We start from the raw sequence: 18,730 nt of genomic DNA, 5'->3' as shown, positions 1-18,730 counted from the left end.
ATAACCTTTTCAAATTTTCCCTAAAACTTTCCCCGATTACATCAGCTAAAAACTAAAACTGCAAGCAAAGGATGACATGGTTAACAGGTGTCTCCTTGGACCGGGGATGAAATCATTGCTACTGTGACACCCCTCTGGCCTATGAAGTGGGAAACAGGGGAAGTCAGTGCCAAGTTTTTGCAGCCCAAACACTGGTTTTAGAATTGCCAGGCCATGACTGGCAACCTCAGGGAGCATTTAAGAGGCAGGGAGCTGGTACACCGGTGCTGATGCCATTTCTGGCAAAAACTGAAAATGACATTATGGGGTGCTCTAGGATTTGCAAAAATTCTATGGTAAAAACCATGGAGGTTTTTTTTTCTTCCAAATCCTAGAGCATCCCATGTCATCACTTCTGGCTGTGCCTTGAAGTGATGTTGGTGCCATACCAGTGTGTGACCCCCTCTCTCCCCCCAGTTTGGCCAGCTGGGACCTTCTGGCATTGAATTTCCTCTTAAGTCTGATGTTTCTGCCTTCTTTGATCTTCCACATTTGTGTGTGTCTTCATTAACTTGGACTTTCTCTTTTTGTAGAGAAACCTGCGTAGTCATTTGGAAACACCCGGATTGGCTGTAGCAGGCGGGTAACCTACAATAAGGGCTTGGCCCAAGGAAACAGCCCCAGAGGGTCCCCCAGAATTTCCCTTTCCTGGAGTTTTACGTCTTTGATGGAGAACTTGATTGTGGATTTGGAGGTGAACATGTCTGTGGAGGAACGGGCAGGAGCGCTCCCTCTGCTGGTGAAGGAGGAGGAGAATCTAGAGGCATTCAGGCTGTGTTCGGAGATGGAGGGAACCAAAGCCCCAAAGATCATACACGTAGGGAGCATTGGGGAGATGAAGACAATCCCCACACCATATATTAAAATGGAACCAGAAGAAGGGGAGCCACAGCTCTGGGAAGTCCAGTGGCAGGAATTCTTGGGATCGCTGCAGGTCCCTCACACAGGGTGGGGGACCCCACTGATGTCTGAAGAGCTCACCCCGTGGGACGATGCGAAAGCTTTCCTGGCCTCCTTTGAGCAAGTTGCGATGGCGTGCCGATGGCCTCAAGAAAAGTGGGTGACCTTTCTCCTGCCGGCCCTCAGCGGAGAAGCCGAGCAGGCCTTCAGCAACCTCAGCGTCCGAGACATAGAGGACTACGGGAAGGTGAAGGCAGCCATCTTGCAAGCAGCGGCCATCGCAAGGGAGAAGCGGCGTCAGCGCTTCAGACAGCTCTGCTACCAAGAATCAGAGGGGCCCAGAGCGGTTTATAGTAGACTTCAGCAACTTTGCCGTCAGTGGCTGAAAGCGGAGAGGCACTCAAAGGAGGAGATCTTGGAGCTGCTGATCCTTGAGCAGTTCCTGACTGTCCTGCCCCAGGAAATGCAGAGCTGGGTTAGGGGATGCGGCCCAGAGACCTGCATCCAGGCGGTGGCCCTGGCAGAAGAATTTCTGTTGAAGCAGAAAGAAGTTGTTAAGCTGAAAGAGGAGGTAAGAGGTTTTGATACTGATATTTCAAAGGGGTCCAAGTTTCCTTCAAAGAGACTGAAGCTGGAGTCAGACAATCTTTGATTCCCCAATTTTTACATCCTTGGAGTGATGAAAATCCAGGAGGTTATGTCTGGCATGCTGCGTTGCCACCACAGTATCTTCCATCAGGGTTTTTACAGCAAATCCGGGCAACAGTAGAGACAGAAAAGGAACAGTGGGGGACAAAAATGTCTGTGGGGAATCAGCTGATTGTAGGAATCCACCCCTCTAGGGAGGAAAACCAAAACTCGTTCCATCCCACTTAATTGGGATTTCCCACTACTGTTTTAGGTGCCGAATTCTTGGGAGGGGGTGGCTGTGAATCCTGCCGAGGGCGATGAGATTCCACCAACAGATACATGGATTGATGTGGATGCGACGCCGGACTGGGAAGGAGCTGAGAAGTCCACAGGTAAGGCTATGCTGTGGTATTTTTTAAAAAGAAAGAGATAGATAGACAAATAAATAAATAAATAAATAAGCAAGCCTCGTGTTGCCAGTTGGGTTAGAGGTGGGACATCAGTCTCCAAAGCTTGAAGATGATTGGCCAGGATCCACGACCATCAGTTTCTGTATTCTTGGAGTCTCTTGTATTCTCCTTATACTGTTGTATGGGGTGGGGTGCGTCCGTTTAGGCTCTTGAAAAGGTACAAGGGGGTTTAGATAAGAGCACCTCAGCCTGCCCCGCTGTGAGCCTGATCAGGTTCAGGCCCTTACATCATTTTTAAAATCACTTAAAAATGGTATTGTCTACAAGTTGGACCCGTGGACGGCCTGATATCTAGTTTGTCCCTTAGACTTCTACTTTACTTGGTGGGATTTATTGATTTGAAGAGGTATGGCATGCATATCCTAGGATGATCCAAGGTCATTGGTTGGGTAGGCTTCTTGAACATTTCCTCTCAAGAGGCAGATTGGTATATGAGTGCAACACAGTAGGGTTGCCATGTCGCTTAGATTGGTGGGCAGTTGCCCGCCAATCCAGTGCCCGGCTTGGAAGCAAGAATCGCGTGTGCGCGTGGCCGCACTGATGCAATCACATCACTTCTGGTTTACACTCAGAAGCGCCACATCGCAACAGGCCTTTTACCACTCAAACTCCCAGTTTTACCACTCAAACTCCCAGTTTTACCACTCAAACTCCCAGTTTTACCACTCAAACTCCCAGTTGAGTGGTAAAAGGCTCATTGCAATGCGGTGCTTCCAGGTGTAAATCAGAAGTGATGTGATCGCGTCGGTAGTGACAAGGCCCCAGGTCACTCGCTGAGCTTCATAATTAAGCATGCCTTGTATCTGTTCATGACCTGAACTTATTTCTGTGTACTTTCACCACAGAGATGACGTTTAGGTGATAGCCCATGTAATTACCAAGGTAATTTAGAAAAAAAGACAATCAAAAGAGGGAAATGATAGCGGTTTATAAAATTTCTTTTAGTGCAGGAAAAAGTGAACAGAGAGAGGGATTATTCACCCTCTCCTGTAATGCTAAACCTTGGGGGCACCAAATGAAATTTGTGAGCTGTAGATTCAGGAGAGAGAAAAGGAAGTACTTCTTCCCACAATGCATAATTAACTTGCGGAACTCCCTGCCACCGGTTGCCGTGACGGCCATTGGCATATATGGCTTTAAAAGGGGCTTAGTCAAACTCATAGTGTAGTAGTCCATTAAGGGCTGTGAGGCCTGAAAATTGAATGGAGCCTCCATGTTCTTAGGCAGTATATCTCTGAAGACAGGCTATGGAGGGGCACTTTGGTAAGTGAGCATTGCTAATGTCTATAAAATGGTTATACTGCACAGATGTTAAGGGAACATGAGTGAATTTCTAGGCAGTTTTATCTTAACTCCATCATTGGTTTGCTTTGGTGATCCAAGAATTCATGCTTTTGGGGTGGGAAAAGTACATGACAGCCATGACAGCTATGGAACCTCCAGCTTTAATAGCAGTCTACCTCTGAACCGCAGATTTCAGGGATGGAAGAAGACCGACAAAAAAGAGGCGGGAGGTGTTACCTCCATATCTTTCTTGTGCAGTCCCGCAGACACCTCCAGATGCAATCCAGTGCACTCTTACCTGGGAGTAAAACTCACTGAGTAGAGTGAATAAACATGCACGGGAGCTGGGACGTAGGAAGGCCACACAACTCAAAGCATAAAAACTGGGTTTGTTCGAGTACAAGCCGAGGGCAGCGAGTTTTCACAGCTTCTCCCGGCAATGCAGTCCTTCCCCCGTTGCTGTGGTTACCGCCATAAAATTTTATTCTCCCCATAAATACAGCCAGGCTGCAGGGCTTCAGCGTAACATCCACTGCAAATCCAAGTTGCCCTGCTCTTCAAGAGCAATGGCTGACTTTGGTCGAGGGTGTGTGTTTTTTTGGCCAAATTTCCCGGCGGAAGTAAATATTCATTGCGAGCATCCCCCCCCCCATTTTTCGAGGCTTCCAGTAAGCTGTGTGGAGTCTTGACTGAAGACTCTCGCAGTTGCTGTTAGTTAGCAGGCTCTGAACAACAATGAAAGCAGTGTGAAACGTGAATCAGCACTCTGGTGTATAATTAACAACAGAATTCTGCAATGAAGCACACAGCCCCTGCCTGTTTCTCACAGGTGGGGTGGGAATAGTTCAGGCTCCCACAAAGATGTGTTTTGGTTTGTTCGTTGTAGTTGTAGCCTGCTTTTCAGCCTAGCGTCGGCCAAAGCCAGTCTCGTCAATAAAGAGAGACGGGGTCCCTGCCTTCAGGCTTGTAAAATGAAAAGACGAAACGTGAGGGAAAGGGGAAGTGGAGGGAGAAGGCAGGGGAGGGAGATCTGTTTGAGACAATTTATGTCCAATTGGGCCAGGCTGATCTTCCCTCCTTGTTCATGTAGGTTGGGCAAAAAAGTGGCAGAACTGTGCTGGGACCTATTTTCTTGTGGTTGGTAACAGAGGCCTTCCCTTCCCTTTTGTGGTCTGATGGAAACTGGCAAGTGGGGAGAACTAGGCTCCGAATGCATACTTTTTTCTCTGGCCATTGTACACATTCATGCCCGCACCCACATTATGTCTCTTTATTTGTTCCCCCCTTCCTGGTCAAGGCACCTTTCCTGTACAGGTGAAGAAGATGGGCACCTCGCTAGGTGAGGGCTCGCTTCTAAAACGGTGTCCCCTCATTCCTGCGCTCTCTGGTTCACTTGGTGCAAGAGCCAGGTGTTCAAGAGGACTTCCTGTTCTCTGATTCCTGCGTTACGTGAAGACTGCTTACAAAATTCCTGTTGGTTCTGAGTGAACAAAGCAGTCATGAGATCTTGAGAGGAGAGAACCTGCAGAGAAAATGGAGGGTGTAGGGAGTAAAATTGTGATAGTGATGAAGAATCTGAGATAAACTGAATCCTGAAAGAGAAGAAGACTATGGGCATGAAAAAAAGGCACATATCTGTTAGTTTATAAAAATGCCAATTGCAGGCTGATGCAGCCTCAGTTTGCTTCTGGGCTCTGCAGAAAAGGGAGAGGGGTTTAGCTTTACAATCTGTGCTCAGTTTTTGGTTCAAAACTTGTTTCCTGGCTGTGCTGACAATATGTTAAAATACTATCAAAGTGGAGAGCCTGGTTCAGCACAACCTTTCAATTAGAGAAACTGAGTGAACACTGAAGGGTTTAAAATATTGTATTCCCCCCCTGCATGGCCCTAATGTAGATTGAGGTTGCATGAGTCTGTACATTACATGATACACAGATGGGTGATCTTATTTGCTCTGGAAGGCCCTGAGCCTGGTGAAGAAAGAGCCACAGCTCAATTTTAAGTGGCTACCTTCATATCCTACCTTGTTTCCGAGGAGTTCAGAGTATCCTGTCAGAGAGTGATTCCCATTTAATCCTCACAACAACAGTGTGAAGTAGGCTACATTGAGAGAGAATGGGGATTACCGCACTTCGTATTCCCAGCGATGTATTAAGAGTTTGAAAATGTTATAAAAAACATCATGGGTTACCGCACTTGTATTCCCAGCAATGTATTAGGAGTTTGAAAACGTTATAAAAAAAACTGTTCGCACTTTGTTTGGCCCCTTTAGCTGTGAAGACGTCTTCCAACCATTTATAAGCCGTGGTATCCAAAAACCCTTTTAAAGCGATATTTTTTATAACATTTTCAAACTCTTAATACATCGCTGGGAATACAAAGTGCGGTAACCCCCATCGCTTTAAAAGGGTTTTTGGATACTACAGCTTATAAATGGTTGGAAAACGTCTTCGCAGCTAAAGGGGCCAAACAAAGTGCGAACAGTATTTTTTATAATGTTTTCAAACTCTTAATACATCGCTGGGAATACAAGTGCTGTAACCCCCACTGACACACAAAATCAGCCAGCGAGCTTCATGGCCAGTCATGAGATTTGAATCCAGATCCCCCTGATTCAACTCCAACAATGTTAAGAGAATGACAGGCTGCACATGTTCAGAGGCGCACTCTACTTTTACACCTTCCTCCTAGGTTTCTTATTTGATTGTGTGTTGGGGAAATTGTCCAGAATAGGACATGTGACTCTTGTTTGTTCCTCCAGGTGCTGGGCAGGTGCTTGTGAGCGAAGTGGATAATATACATCAAACTCACTCGGAGCAGGTGGCTCCAGATGAAGCATTGCCAAAAACGGACAGCACCTACCAATATTGCAAGGAGGGAACTGAGCTTGGGAGTCAGGAGGGACCAGAGGGTGAGCAGAGACCTGAACCTGGGAAGAGCATGGATGCACCTATTCTTATTGGCGAAGGTGATTTTAATCAGGAAGACACCAAGGATAGCCTAAAACTCCACATTTGTCAGTGTGGGAAAAGTTTCAGAAGAAGCTCCGACCTTAGAGTTCACGAGAGAACTCACACTGACGAAAAGCCATATAAATGTTCAGTATGTGGAAAGGGTTTCCGCCAGAAGGGAAACCTTTCAACGCATGAAAAAATTCACACCGGAGAGAAACCACACAAATGTTCTATTTGCGAGAAAAGTTTTGCTAGTGGCTCCAACCTTATTGCGCATGAGCGAATTCATGCCGGAGACAAACCGTTTCGGTGTTCTGTATGCGGGAAGAGTTTCGCTAGTGGCTCCAACCTTATTGTACACGAGAGAATTCATACAGGAGAGAAACCTTACAAGTGTTCAAAATGTGGGAAACGTTTCCATCAGAAGGGAAACCTTCGAACACATGAAAAAATCCACACTGGCGAGAAACCACATCAGTGTTCTGTATGTCAGAAATGTTTTGCGAGTGTCTCTAATCTTATTGCACATGAGAGAATTCATGCTGGAGAGAGACCATATGAATGTTCAGTGTGTCTAAAAAGTTTTGGTTCTGGATCCAACCTTATTGCGCATCAGCGAATTCATGCTGGAGAGAAACCTTACAAGTGTACAAAGTGTGGAAAAAGTTTCCATCAGAAGGGAAATCTGAGAACACATGAAAAAATTCACACTGGAGAGAAACCCCATCAGTGCTCCATATGTGATAAAAGTTTTGCTAGCGGTTCCAACCTCATTGCGCATGAGAGAATTCATGCTGGAGATAAACCATATCAATGCTCAGTGTGTCAGAAGAGATTTAGTACCGGTTCCAACCTTATTTCGCATGAGAGAATTCACACTGGAGAGAAACCGTATAATTGTTCAACATGTGGGAAAAGTTTCCGTCAGAAAGGAACACTTACAGCACACGAAAAAATTCACATCGGAAGAGATTTCTACTAGTTGGTTGGAATATGGGGAAGTTTCTATAGTGCTAAAGAACTTGGGTGCTGTGAAATGATCCATACTGGAGAGAAATCTTATCTATGCTCAGAAAAGGGCATCAGAAAAGTTTCACTGATGGCTCCAAGCTTAGTGTGCATGTGAAAATCCACAATAGAGAGAACTCACGTTCATGCAATGGTTTGCTGAGAAAACTTCAGTGAGCGTTCAGCTTGTAGGGCATATGAAAGAAAAGAAATAATGTAACGTAGGAACATAACCATGAGGGAAAGGATCCATTCCTTCTGTCACCAGAACAGAATTCACACTGGAGGGAAGCCATGTGTGTTTAAAACTTTGGTTGGCGTTCAAGCCTTATGGCCTGGTAGAGACATCGAAAAGGACAGAAGCCATATCAGTGCTCAGACTGAAAATAGTTCGGGGGGCACAGTTCAACCTTTAGGGTATGCGGGAAAGCCCATTCAGGAGACACAAGATCTATTGAAAAATTCGGACAGTGAGGAAACCTAGAAATGGTTACCTGATGTTCTAAAACTCCAGAGAAATCTACACAGCCTGGAAGCCCCTAAATGCTTGTGAGGAGAAATGCTTTAGTCTGAGTACAGCATTTACTAAGATCTGAACATTCATGTGAGAATGAAACTTTAAAACATAAGACTGGAAGGCAAATGAAGTGGGCAGCATTATTGGTCATTAGGCAATGTATACGAAGGAGGGTTTGACCAAAACTATCTGCAAGCTAGGGCCAATTCCCATGTTACCTTCTTAATAAGGAAATGCTTATCATGAAGCCCAGTTCTGCCTGTACGGGCCATGTTAACCCTTACCTCACCCTGTTTGTTTTTTTGTTTGTTTTTGAAGGATTAGAAACTCTAAATATACAATAAGAACATAAGAAAGGCCCTGCTGGATCAGACCAAGGCCCATCAAGTCCAGCAGTCTGTTCACACAGTAGCCAACCAGGTGCCCCTAGGAAGCCACTAACAAGACGAGTGCAGCAGCACCATCCTGCCTGTGCTCCACCGCACCCAAAATAATAGGCATGCTCCTCTGATACTAGAGAGAATAGGTATGCAGCATGACTAATATCCATTCTAACTAACAGCCATGAATACCCCTCTCCTCCATGAATATGTCCACTCCCCTCTTAAAGCCCTCCAAGCTGGCAGCCATCACCACATCCTGGGGCAGGGAGTTATATACAATATTCATGTTTGATAATCAAAATATGTCGAAAAAATGTTAAATTTGGCCTCATCTCAAACAGTTAAATTTCAATGCAGCGAATCAACGGAAGATAAAAAGAATTGACTTTGGTTCTCCCCTCCTTTCTAATTATATACCCTATCAGCAGTTATCAAATTAACATTCCAGGGGCCCCTGAAGTTCCTCAGGCGTAGCTTTCATTGAAGTTGTAAACACGTATCTGGTTTGGGCTGTTTCAGGCTGAAGGTGAGGGCTGACATGAGTAAAGGCTTCTCTATCTGTATAATCCTTTCCTCATTGAAAATTAGGATGGCAGGACGATCCTTTCCCCTCAAGTACTGATTTTCTGTGTGTGGGGTACATTCCTGTTTTGTGAGTCCCTCATCTGTACTGTGAAATGGTACAGCTCCAGCACAGGTGATAAGGAGGGCAGTGACAATTAGACATTATATGGGGGAACTTTCTTCTTCCACTTCCCATATTCCTATGCAATATGCAGCCACAAAGAGAGAGAGAGAGAGAGAGAGAGAGAGTTGAATGAATTGTAAATGATGTCTTCAATTCATGCGGTTTATCGGTGAAGCAGGATGTGTAGCCAGCACTTCCGTGTCCTAGAACATGCCCCGTGCCTTCCAACAGTCCCCATTTTCCCAGGATGGTTCTGATATTATTACCTCTGCTGCAGCTAAACCATCAACCTCCCAAATGTCCCCATTTGCTCTGGATGGCCCCAGTTTTATTACACTCTTCGCAGCTACATTGTCATCTGCCAGGGGTCTCAGTTTACCAGCAAATGTAAGGGGGCTGCAGATATCACCCCCTCATCTTGCACGGTGCATCCATTTTGCTTGTTCCGATTCAGCCCCGCTAAGAAGGAGACGACAGCCTATGGGACTATGCAGCTTGTGCGCATGCTTGACAGTCTCTCCTAGTGTTATTGCAAGCAAGGGCAGTGAGTTCTGGCGCCGTTTCCTGCCAAGCTGCAAGGGCCCACCTGAGAGCTCGGGGCTGCGTTGTCCATCAAAGAATCCCAGCAGGAGCCTGTTTGACTCAACTGTCTCCTCTGCAATTTATTATCATAGTTTTTTTTATAAATGATGATGTATAAATTGAAGGGAGGCTTTGCAGGTGGGCTTGAATAAAAAAAAACATTTCACAATCATCCCCTTTTTCAAGCTGGACCCATCTTTAAAGAAAGCACAGAGAAGAAAGGGAATTAAAACAAGTCATCTCACTGCAGCTTATTGTAGCTCCCACCTAGGGTTGCCAGATATGGGCCAGGCAATCCCAGGAGCCTTGGGATTGTAGGGAAGAGGAGTGATGTGATGATGTCACTTCCAAGTGAAGACCCAGGAGCGATGTCACAATGTTGAACGACGCTCTTGGAATTCCCCCAATCTCTATGGTAAATATGAGGGGATTCCCAGAGCATCATTCAATGTGGTGATGCCGCTTTTGGGTCTTCTGGGTACCCAAGGTTGGGTAGAAAAGGTAAAATTATATAATAGAAAAATATTTTTTATTTTAAGGTGCTTATATCTCGGTTAAAAACATAAAAATGGCAAAACAAGGCACAATGGCAACTCATAAGGTTGATAAACTTAAACCACACAGACCATACGCATTTCGGCCTGGCTTCCCTATACCTACCACCCACCCCCATGTATATGTCTTAAACCCTCAAGTGACCCCTGTTCCTTAAGTCAACATTTTCTGGGCTCCATAAAAAAAAAGAGCTGTCCATAGTGAGTTGTTCAAAGAAAAAATTGGCCGAGGGAATGACAGCTCTTTTAAAGAAATAGGTATGAGATGGCTGGGAAATGGGAATCCAGGTAGCGAAGGTGGCTTCTCGCAAGAAGAAATGATGTTTTTTAAAACAAAAAACCCCTTCCCCCAAAAAGGTTTGTGTAGCAGTGACTGGTGGGGGTGAGCTGCAACAGAGTACCCAACCTCAGCATAAAATCTGACAGTGATCACGATTAAGAAGTCTTCCTCTATGGGTCTATATATATTTTTTAAAAGAACGTGAAGAGATGTTTTGATTTTATGTCGTTAAATTGGATTCATCTGATTTTTGTTGGACGTCTGAAGAAGTTTCAGTTTATAACCTGGTTGTAAATGAAACTTGGAAGTGTGTTGATGCCTCCGCCTATAATATCTTGGATCCATGATTTTCGGCCTGACCCTAGCCAGATTTACTCCGATGTAAATAACATTGACTTGGTTGGGATTTACTTTGGAGTGCGGCCCGCCTAGGTTTTCCTCCAAAGAGGCTACAATCCTGATGTGAGAATAAGCCCCGCTGAACTCATTTCAAGGTAAGCAGGCGCTGGACAGGCCTGCAAACCGAGGCGCACTTACTTCTGAGTAAACTTGCTTAGGGCCATGCTGTGTTTTTCTGTGTGTTTTGGGAGAAACCGACTTATCACCTCTCCGCTTCTGTGTCCCGCGTCTCTAAATTGGATAAATGTTTTCTGGAATGTTATCCGCATACTTAATTCCCTAACATTACTCTTCCTTTCTGTCTGTCTCTCTCCGTTTTTCTTCTTTCTATATATGTGCATATATGTATGTATATATATATATATGTATATGTAACTTAAACTGAAGTCTGTGGTTTTGTCTTTCTCTTATCTCTTCTGCATGCACTTTATTACTTTCTGCTTGTGCCGCTTTTGTACTTTGAACGGCCCTGTGGACCCTGGACCCTCCGTAGTCCTCGAGTCACACCCCTGGCTTTCTCCCCAGCATCCACATTTTGCCTGCCTCTGGACCCACCAGGGTTGCCAGGTCCCTCTTCGCCACCTGCGGGAGGTTTTTGGGGCGGAGCCTGAGGAGGACGGGGTTTTAGGAGGGGAGGGACTTCAGTGCCATAGAGTCCAATTGCCAAAGCAGCCATTTTCTCCAGGGGAACTGATCTCTGTCGGCTGCAGATCAGTTGTGATAGCAGGAGATCTCCAGCTAGTACCTGGAGGTTGGCAACCCTGCGGCCCAATCACAGCATCTGATACTCCACATCCTTTTTCTGTGCATGAGGCTATGTCAGGGTTGCCTCCCACTGGTGGCAAAGGGGGACCTGGCAACCCTATTGGGCCGGCATCATGAGGTCTCTAGAATGGTCTGGTATAAATACAAGGCGCTTGGCCCTTCAAACTTTCCCTCATTAGCAGGGCAGAGCTGGCTGCCTGGTGTTGGTCTGTCTCTAGGGACCTTAAGTCGGAGAACCCACACGATCTGGCTTCTGGCGTGACATGAGGCTCAAAACGTCCTCTTTCTTTCTGATAACGAAAGGCGAAGGCCTGCTGTTAGGGCAATGAACGGGGGCTACCCGCAGACAAGATAAGGGGTTCTGCATACTTCAGGGACTGCCCAGATGTGCAGAAAATTACTAATATGGGAATTTATTTTTAAAAGATGCACACCTTCCCCCATAACCCAGTGAGCACCAAGCATGCTTATTTAACTCTGAGACGTACTGAGTGTCAACACAATGATCAGCTGTGGGGAGGAAAATTGAGTGACAGAAAACTGTCCAGTTTGAGTCCCACAGCAGCTGATATTCTTCTGAAGGAAGGAAATAAGGATTGAGGGATGTTGCCTTGTGAGGTATAAATCAGCCCTAATTCTCACACACATCTGTCTAACATGCTATACATTTTAAACACATGAAGCTGCCTTCTACTGAATCAGACCCTTGGTCCATCAAAGTCAGTACTGTCTACTCATGCAGGCAGCGGCTCTCCAGGGTCTCAGGCTAAAGTCTTTCACATCACCTACTTGCCTAGTCCCTTTAACTGGAGATGCTGGGGATTGAACCTGGGGCCTTCTGGAGCCAGATTTGAGTCCAGTAGCACCTTAGAGACCAACACGATTTTCAGCGTATGAGCTTTCCAGAGTCTGACGAAGGGAGCTTTGTCTCTAAAAAAGCTTATACTCCGGAAATCTTATCTGTCTCCAATGTGCAACTGGACCCGAATCTGGCTGTTCTGCCAGACACCAGCATGTCGACCCTACAGCTACACTTTTAAGGGCTCTGACTAGTCTGAAGCTGAGTCCCTAGGGGAGTTAATTAGGAGATTCAAGGGAAAATATTTCCTCCCATGCTAATTAATTAATTGTGCTCTCAGGTACACACATGCAAAAACCTCCCCTGCAAATAAGGCAGGGTTTATGTGACTTTAGAGTGTACTATGCTTCCGCAATCCTAATTTTTTTAAATCAAGCACCGGGTAGGAGAGAGGTTCAAAACAAAACGAGGACCCTCTTATGTTGCACCAGTCAAATTCAGGTCTCGTTTAGCAGGTTTAATATTGTTATGTAGCCTAGCTGCCTACCCCAAAAGATTTTTGCCGATCCCAGATGACCACAGCCTAGTGTGTAGAGTACAGATGCCAAAGTTCAAGGCCACTCTAGGGTTGCCAATTCTGGGTTGGGATACTCCTGGATATTCGAGGGCGAAGCCTAGGGAAAGCAAGATCTGGGGAGGGGAGGGACCTGAGGGTTATAATGCCATATTATTCACACGCCAGAGCAGCCATTTTCTCCAGGGAAACTGATCTGGAGCTCTGAGACATATCCAGGACTCATCCTGGTAATAGCTGGAGATCTGCTATTAGCAAACCACATCATCTCTTTGCCTTGGAAACCCCCTTGGTCCTGGGGTTGCCATGAGTCAGTTGTGACGTGATAGCACACAATTATTATTAGAATGGTACCTAGGGTTGCCACCCCCCCAGGTGCTAGCTGGAGATCTCCTGCTATTACCACTCATCTCCAGCCGATAGAGATCAGTTCACTTGGAGAAAAATGGCCACTTTGGCAAATGGACTCTATGGCATTGAAGTCACTCCCCAAACCCAGCCCTCCTCAGGCTCCGCACCAAAAACCTCCCTCGGGTGGTAAAGAGGGACCCGGCAACCCTATTGACAGCGCTAACTATTGGGGAATCGGGGCCCCAGTTCCTGTAAAGGGAACCCCAATATTAAATTTTCTGCTACCAAATCAGAGGGATTGGATCGTTCCTCTTGAACTATGAGAATTGAGATCACACACATGCACAAAAGAGGCAAGACGCATTTGTCTTGAAGTAAAACAATCTTTACTCTAACTCAGGGTAGGGAAAAAGTCACTGGGATACAAAACAAATAATATCTGTCTACATTCTATGTTTCCTATACTTGCCAAAACCTTTGGCAAGGCACTAAGCTTACTTACGAGTAGGCACCCTTAGCAAAAGGAGAGCCTCTCTCCATCCTGCCTGTTCAGCAGTCAAGCAAAAAGAAAAAGAATGGTGGTCAACTGCTTTCAGTTCTAACAAAGAAATCGAAAGCAGTTGAACATGCAAAATAGTTGTATACGTGACCCTCAAGCACGATTGCAATGGTCACTACAAACTGGCCATTTGGTCAGTTACAATATTAACCCCTTAACTGTCTGACATGTAACAAAGCTCGCTCTCTAATACCCAACAATCCCCTTTTCGAGGTTTAGTTACATTCAGACATATAAACACAATGCATCACGCAAGTATTCAAACTGTTGTCTGGGCAGTGGCTTCGTCAGGATATCGGCCACCATCTCTTTACTTTCACAGTACTTCACTACTACGAGACCTCTTTCTTGTTTGTCCTTTACTGAGTCCATTTTGAGTCGAAGAAGTTTCTTCCCTTTCTTAGAGTTCTCGCCATTCAGTAGTGCTATACACGATTGATTGTCCTCAAACATTGTAGCAGGTGTCAGTTCATCTAATCCAAAGTCGCGTAGCAGTTCAATTATCTCTTCCAGCTCTGTACATGCGCACTTGGCTGCTATGCATTCTGCTTCAGTTGAGGATGTTGACACAACTTGCTGTTTCTGGCTGGTCCAGGAGATTAGGTTTTCTCCAAAGTAGAACAGATATCCACTTGTAGATTTGCTGACTGTTCTAGTACCACCTAGACTAGCATCCATGTATCCTATCAGTTTCAGCTCAGTATTTGGAGTTATCTTCAACTTCAAATCAATAGTTTTCTTTAAGTATTGTGTGAGGTGTTTGATTGCATTCCAATCATGTTCTGCAGGTGTGCTGGTCCTTCTACTTAGGATTCCAACTGCTGCACTTATATCCGGTCTACTAACGTTGCTCAAGTATAGAAGTTTTCCAATAGCTTCTCTGTATTTGTGATTGTTAGGCAATAGTTCACCTTCGTCTAGATCCATATATGAAGGGTCAAGTGGAGTGTCCTTGGTCTTGCACTCCTTCATATTCATGAATTGCAGAAATTCCAGTATCTTGTTCCTTTGATTGATTGAAAATCCATTGTCTTGGTTTCTTTCAATCTCCATTCCAAGATAGTTCTTTACTTCTCCAAGTAGTTTCACTTCTACTGATTCATTCAGTTTGTTTGCAATTTCTTTTGCAGCTTCTTCAGTGTCAGAACAAATCAGAAGATCGTCTACAAAAGCCAAAACAAAGTTCCATCCATCATCCTTCTTCCTTCTGAATAAGCATTTCTCTATATTTCCTTGTTCAAAACCTTGAGCTTTCAATAATGAGGTTAGTTTGTGGTTCCATGCTCTTGCTGACTGTTTGAGCCCATATAAAGTCTTTTCAAGTTTACAAACTTGATTTTTAGTATCACAGTCCTTTAATCCTGGTGGAAGTTCCATGTATATTTCTTCTGATAATTCGCCATTCAGGAAAGCTGTTTTGACGTCGAGTTGCAGTACCACTTTATTCCTGGAGGCGGCTATACTCAGCAAAGTCCTTATAGCCGTGTGACTAATCACAGGTGCGTAGGTTTCTGTGTAGTCAGTTCCATACTTCTGGGTAAATCCTTTTGCAACTAGTCTTGCTTTGTATTTGTCAACAGTTCCATCCGAATTTTTCTTGACCTTGAACACCCATCTACATCCCACAGTCTTCTTGTTTGGTGGGAGTTTGGTTAGTTTCCAGGTATTATTCTTCTGCAGTGAGTCTAATTCTTCTTGAATTGCCTTCAGCCATCTTGACCGCTCCCCATCGGGCAACTTTTGCAGTTCGTCCCAACTTGAGGGTTCCACGTGGCTGTCAATTCTAGTGAAAAGACTCAGTTTCTCTGCTGGTATTCCTTTTGTAGTCCTTGTAGATCTCCTTAAGGTCTGAGAGGGTTCCGCTGTTCCATCAGCACCGGGATCAACCCCTTTTGAATCTGCAGTCTCTTGCTGTTCCGCAGGAGCAGGTGGATTGCAATCCCATGCTGTAAATGGAATCTCTATGGTTTCCTCTTCACAAACCTCTGGATCATCAAAGTTATTAATTTGTTGATTATTAATAACATTTCTTTCATCTATATATACTGCATTCAATATTTGTAAATTGTAAGTCTTAATGTCCATTATCCTGTACCCTTTTGAGAAAGGATGGTATCCCACAAGAATTCCAAGTTCTGTAGTAGGATCCATTTTTCCCCTTTTCTCCTTTGGGATGTATGCAAACACACGAGATCCAAATGCTTTCAAGTGTTTCAGACTAGGCTTCCTGCCATTCCATCTTTCATATGGAGTCATGTTGATAGCACTTGAAATTGTCCTGTTGTAAAGGTAAGCTGCTGTATTTACACATTCTCCCCAGCAGGGGTAAGGCAAGCCTGCCTGTAGCATTAAGCATCTTGCACTTTCCATCAGAGTTCTGTTAAACCTTTCTGACAACCCATTGTTCCTAGGGGTATATGCAACTGAGGTTGCATGCTCTATTCCTTCAGATTCAAGAATTTCTTTCATTTCTTTATTAATGTACTCACTTCCATTGTCAGTGTACAATAACTGTATTCCTCTGTCATGTTTATTCTTCATCAGGGCAACATAAGCTTTAAATTTTTCAGCTACTTCAGTCTTTGATTTCAACAAATACACATATGCAAATCTTGAAGCGCTGTCTATGAAATGCAGAACATATTTTGCCCCTCGTGCTGAAGCCTTGAGTGGGCCAATCAAGTCTGAGTGCACTTCTTCCAAAATCTCTGCCTTAACACTGCTTGGCCTCTGCACGTGCTTAGGCGCTGTTCCCTTTCCTCTGAGACACACTTCACAACGTTCTTTGTCCTTAAAGCATTCCTTAACTGGCATTCCACAATCAATCAGCAGTTGCTTCACTGACTTAAAGTTTTTATGAGCTAGTTTCACGTGCCATTGGTACAAACAGTCCTTGTGGTTACAGTCTGCAGCCTTCTGCTCTGTCAATCCTTTATTAAAAGCAACTAGGCACTTTGATTCTTCCTCAACATTATCCTCATTTCCATCAAAATCACTTTCATCAGAATCAACATTGCTCTCAAAATCACTACAAGCATATTCCTCCAATTGACTTGCAACATTCTCCAGGCAATAGTGTGAGCCTACTGATAGCACTGGGTATTCTCTCCCTTCAGAATCAAATAAGCGACATTTGTCCTTTTTTATAGACACTTCAAAGTCTGCATCCACTAGTTTATTCACGGACAATAAATTTTCATCTGAATTAGGCATTAGGAATACGTCTTGTAAGGTTAAATGCATTACATTTCCACAATAGCTTTGAATTGCAATAGAAACTTCACCTTTCTGAGTGCATAGAAATCTTCCTCCACAAGCCATAACTAATGTTTCATCACAAGGCTCTAGAAAGTCAAAAGCTGATCTCAAGCCAGACACATGTACATCTGCACCGCTGTCCAGAACAAATGTATTTACACGCTTTAAATAATCTTTGGCTGAAGCTTTATTCGAGACTAGATAAGCCTTTGGCTGGTGATTGTGCCATCTGGGCTTCCCTTGGCTTGGACTCCCTCTTGTGGATGATTGGGGCTGTTGCCTCCCATTTCCATCCCTCTCCCTTTGTGAGGATTTGGCGGGCTTTTCTTCCCGGCGAGAGGGGGGGGGGAATTTCTCCCTTTGTTTCACGTTTCTCACATTGAAACGACCGGTGACCATGCTTTCCACATGAGAAGCATCTGATTGTGGATTTGTCATTTACACGCAGTACAGACACTCCACGAGATAATTCCCTCTCTTGGCTCCTGTCTGCGTCAAACTGTTTAAGTGCAGTCACCAGCTTAGTAAGGGTTAAGTCCTCTCTACCCAAAAGATTCCTTTTTTCAGCGTTATATTTAGAATGCAAACTTCCCAGAAATAGTACGAGAAACTCCTCTTCACCGATTTCCCCTCCTACAGCCTTCAATTCTGATTCCATATCTTGCATTTTCTTAAGGTGTTGCAAGAGGGTCATATCTCCAGACATTCTATTTGCATACAGTCTAGTTTTTAAAATCATTTTCTGGGTTTTGGACACAGTTCCAAATTTCTCATTGAGTGCATTAAGCATTTTCCTGGCGGTATCATTATTCAAAATTATCGCTGTCTCTTCCGGATTAATTGCGTTGGCAATCAAATTCATTGCCTGGGCATCTGCAATTTTAAATTTCTTAAGGGCTTCTCTATCTGTGTCAGCTGGCGGGTCTTCATTCAAAACGTGATTCACCCCAATTGCTGTTAAAGCATTTTCCACCATTCTCTTCCATACGGGGAATGAGGCTTGGGTGATATGTGGGACAGAAACAGACTGGGCCCCTTTTGAATTCATACTTTCCTTATTGTTGCTCATTCCAGCGGCTCAGGGCTGCTTTCCTCCTCACAGGATTCAAGCGCGGGGTTGTGTTTCCTGCCGTCCTTTGCAGACCAGGCTGCTGGCTCCGTCACAGGAAAATTCCCTCTGGGCGTTTGTAAATCCTTTCGTCTCCAGTGAAGATCCCAAAAGCAAAAAAAGTGCGGTGTGATCCTATCTCAATAGCCAAAATAAAAAACAAGCGTACTCAGCTACCACTTATTGGGGAATCGGGGCCCCAGTTCCTGTAAAGGGAACCCCAATATTAAATTTTCTGCTACCAAATCAGAGGGATTGGATCGTTCCTCTTGAACTATGAGAATTGAGATCACACACACGCACAAAAGAGGCAAGACGCATTTGTCTTGAAGTAAAACAATCTTTACTCTAACTCAGGGTAGGGAAAAAGTCACTGGGATACAAAACAAATAATATCTGTCTACATTCTATGTTTCCTATACTTGCCAAAACCTTTGGCAAGGCACTAAGCTTACTTACGAGTAGGCACCCTTAGCAAAAGGAGAGCCTCTCTCCATCCTGCCTGTTCAGCAGTCAAGCAAAAAGAAAAAGAATGGTGGTCAACTGCTTTCAGTTCTAACAAAGAAATCGAAAGCAGTTGAACATGCAAAATAGTTGTATACGTGACCCTCAAGCAGGATTGCAATGG

The 18,730-nt window shown here is 44.6% G+C and overlaps 1 protein-coding gene across 1 annotated transcript; it reads left to right on the top strand.

Moving 5' to 3' along the window:
* Nucleotides 1–706: 706 nt before the first annotated feature.
* LOC130493586 (zinc finger protein 345-like) lies at nucleotides 707–7,259 on the top strand. The gene is made up of 3 exons (XM_056867387.1): nucleotides 707–1,510; nucleotides 1,841–1,961; nucleotides 6,085–7,259. The coding sequence occupies exons 1-3, from the start codon at nucleotides 707–709 to the stop codon at nucleotides 7,257–7,259; spliced, it is 2,100 nt and encodes a 699-aa protein (XP_056723365.1).
* Nucleotides 7,260–18,730: the final 11,471 nt, after the last annotated feature.

The sequence above is a fragment of the Euleptes europaea genome, chromosome 1, assembly GCF_029931775.1.
Source record: "Euleptes europaea isolate rEulEur1 chromosome 1, rEulEur1.hap1, whole genome shotgun sequence".
NCBI classification, from domain to species: Eukaryota; Metazoa; Chordata; class Lepidosauria; order Squamata; family Sphaerodactylidae; genus Euleptes; species Euleptes europaea.
Note: the sequence above shows the minus strand (reverse complement) of the source record. Positions and strands in the feature narration are given on the sequence as shown.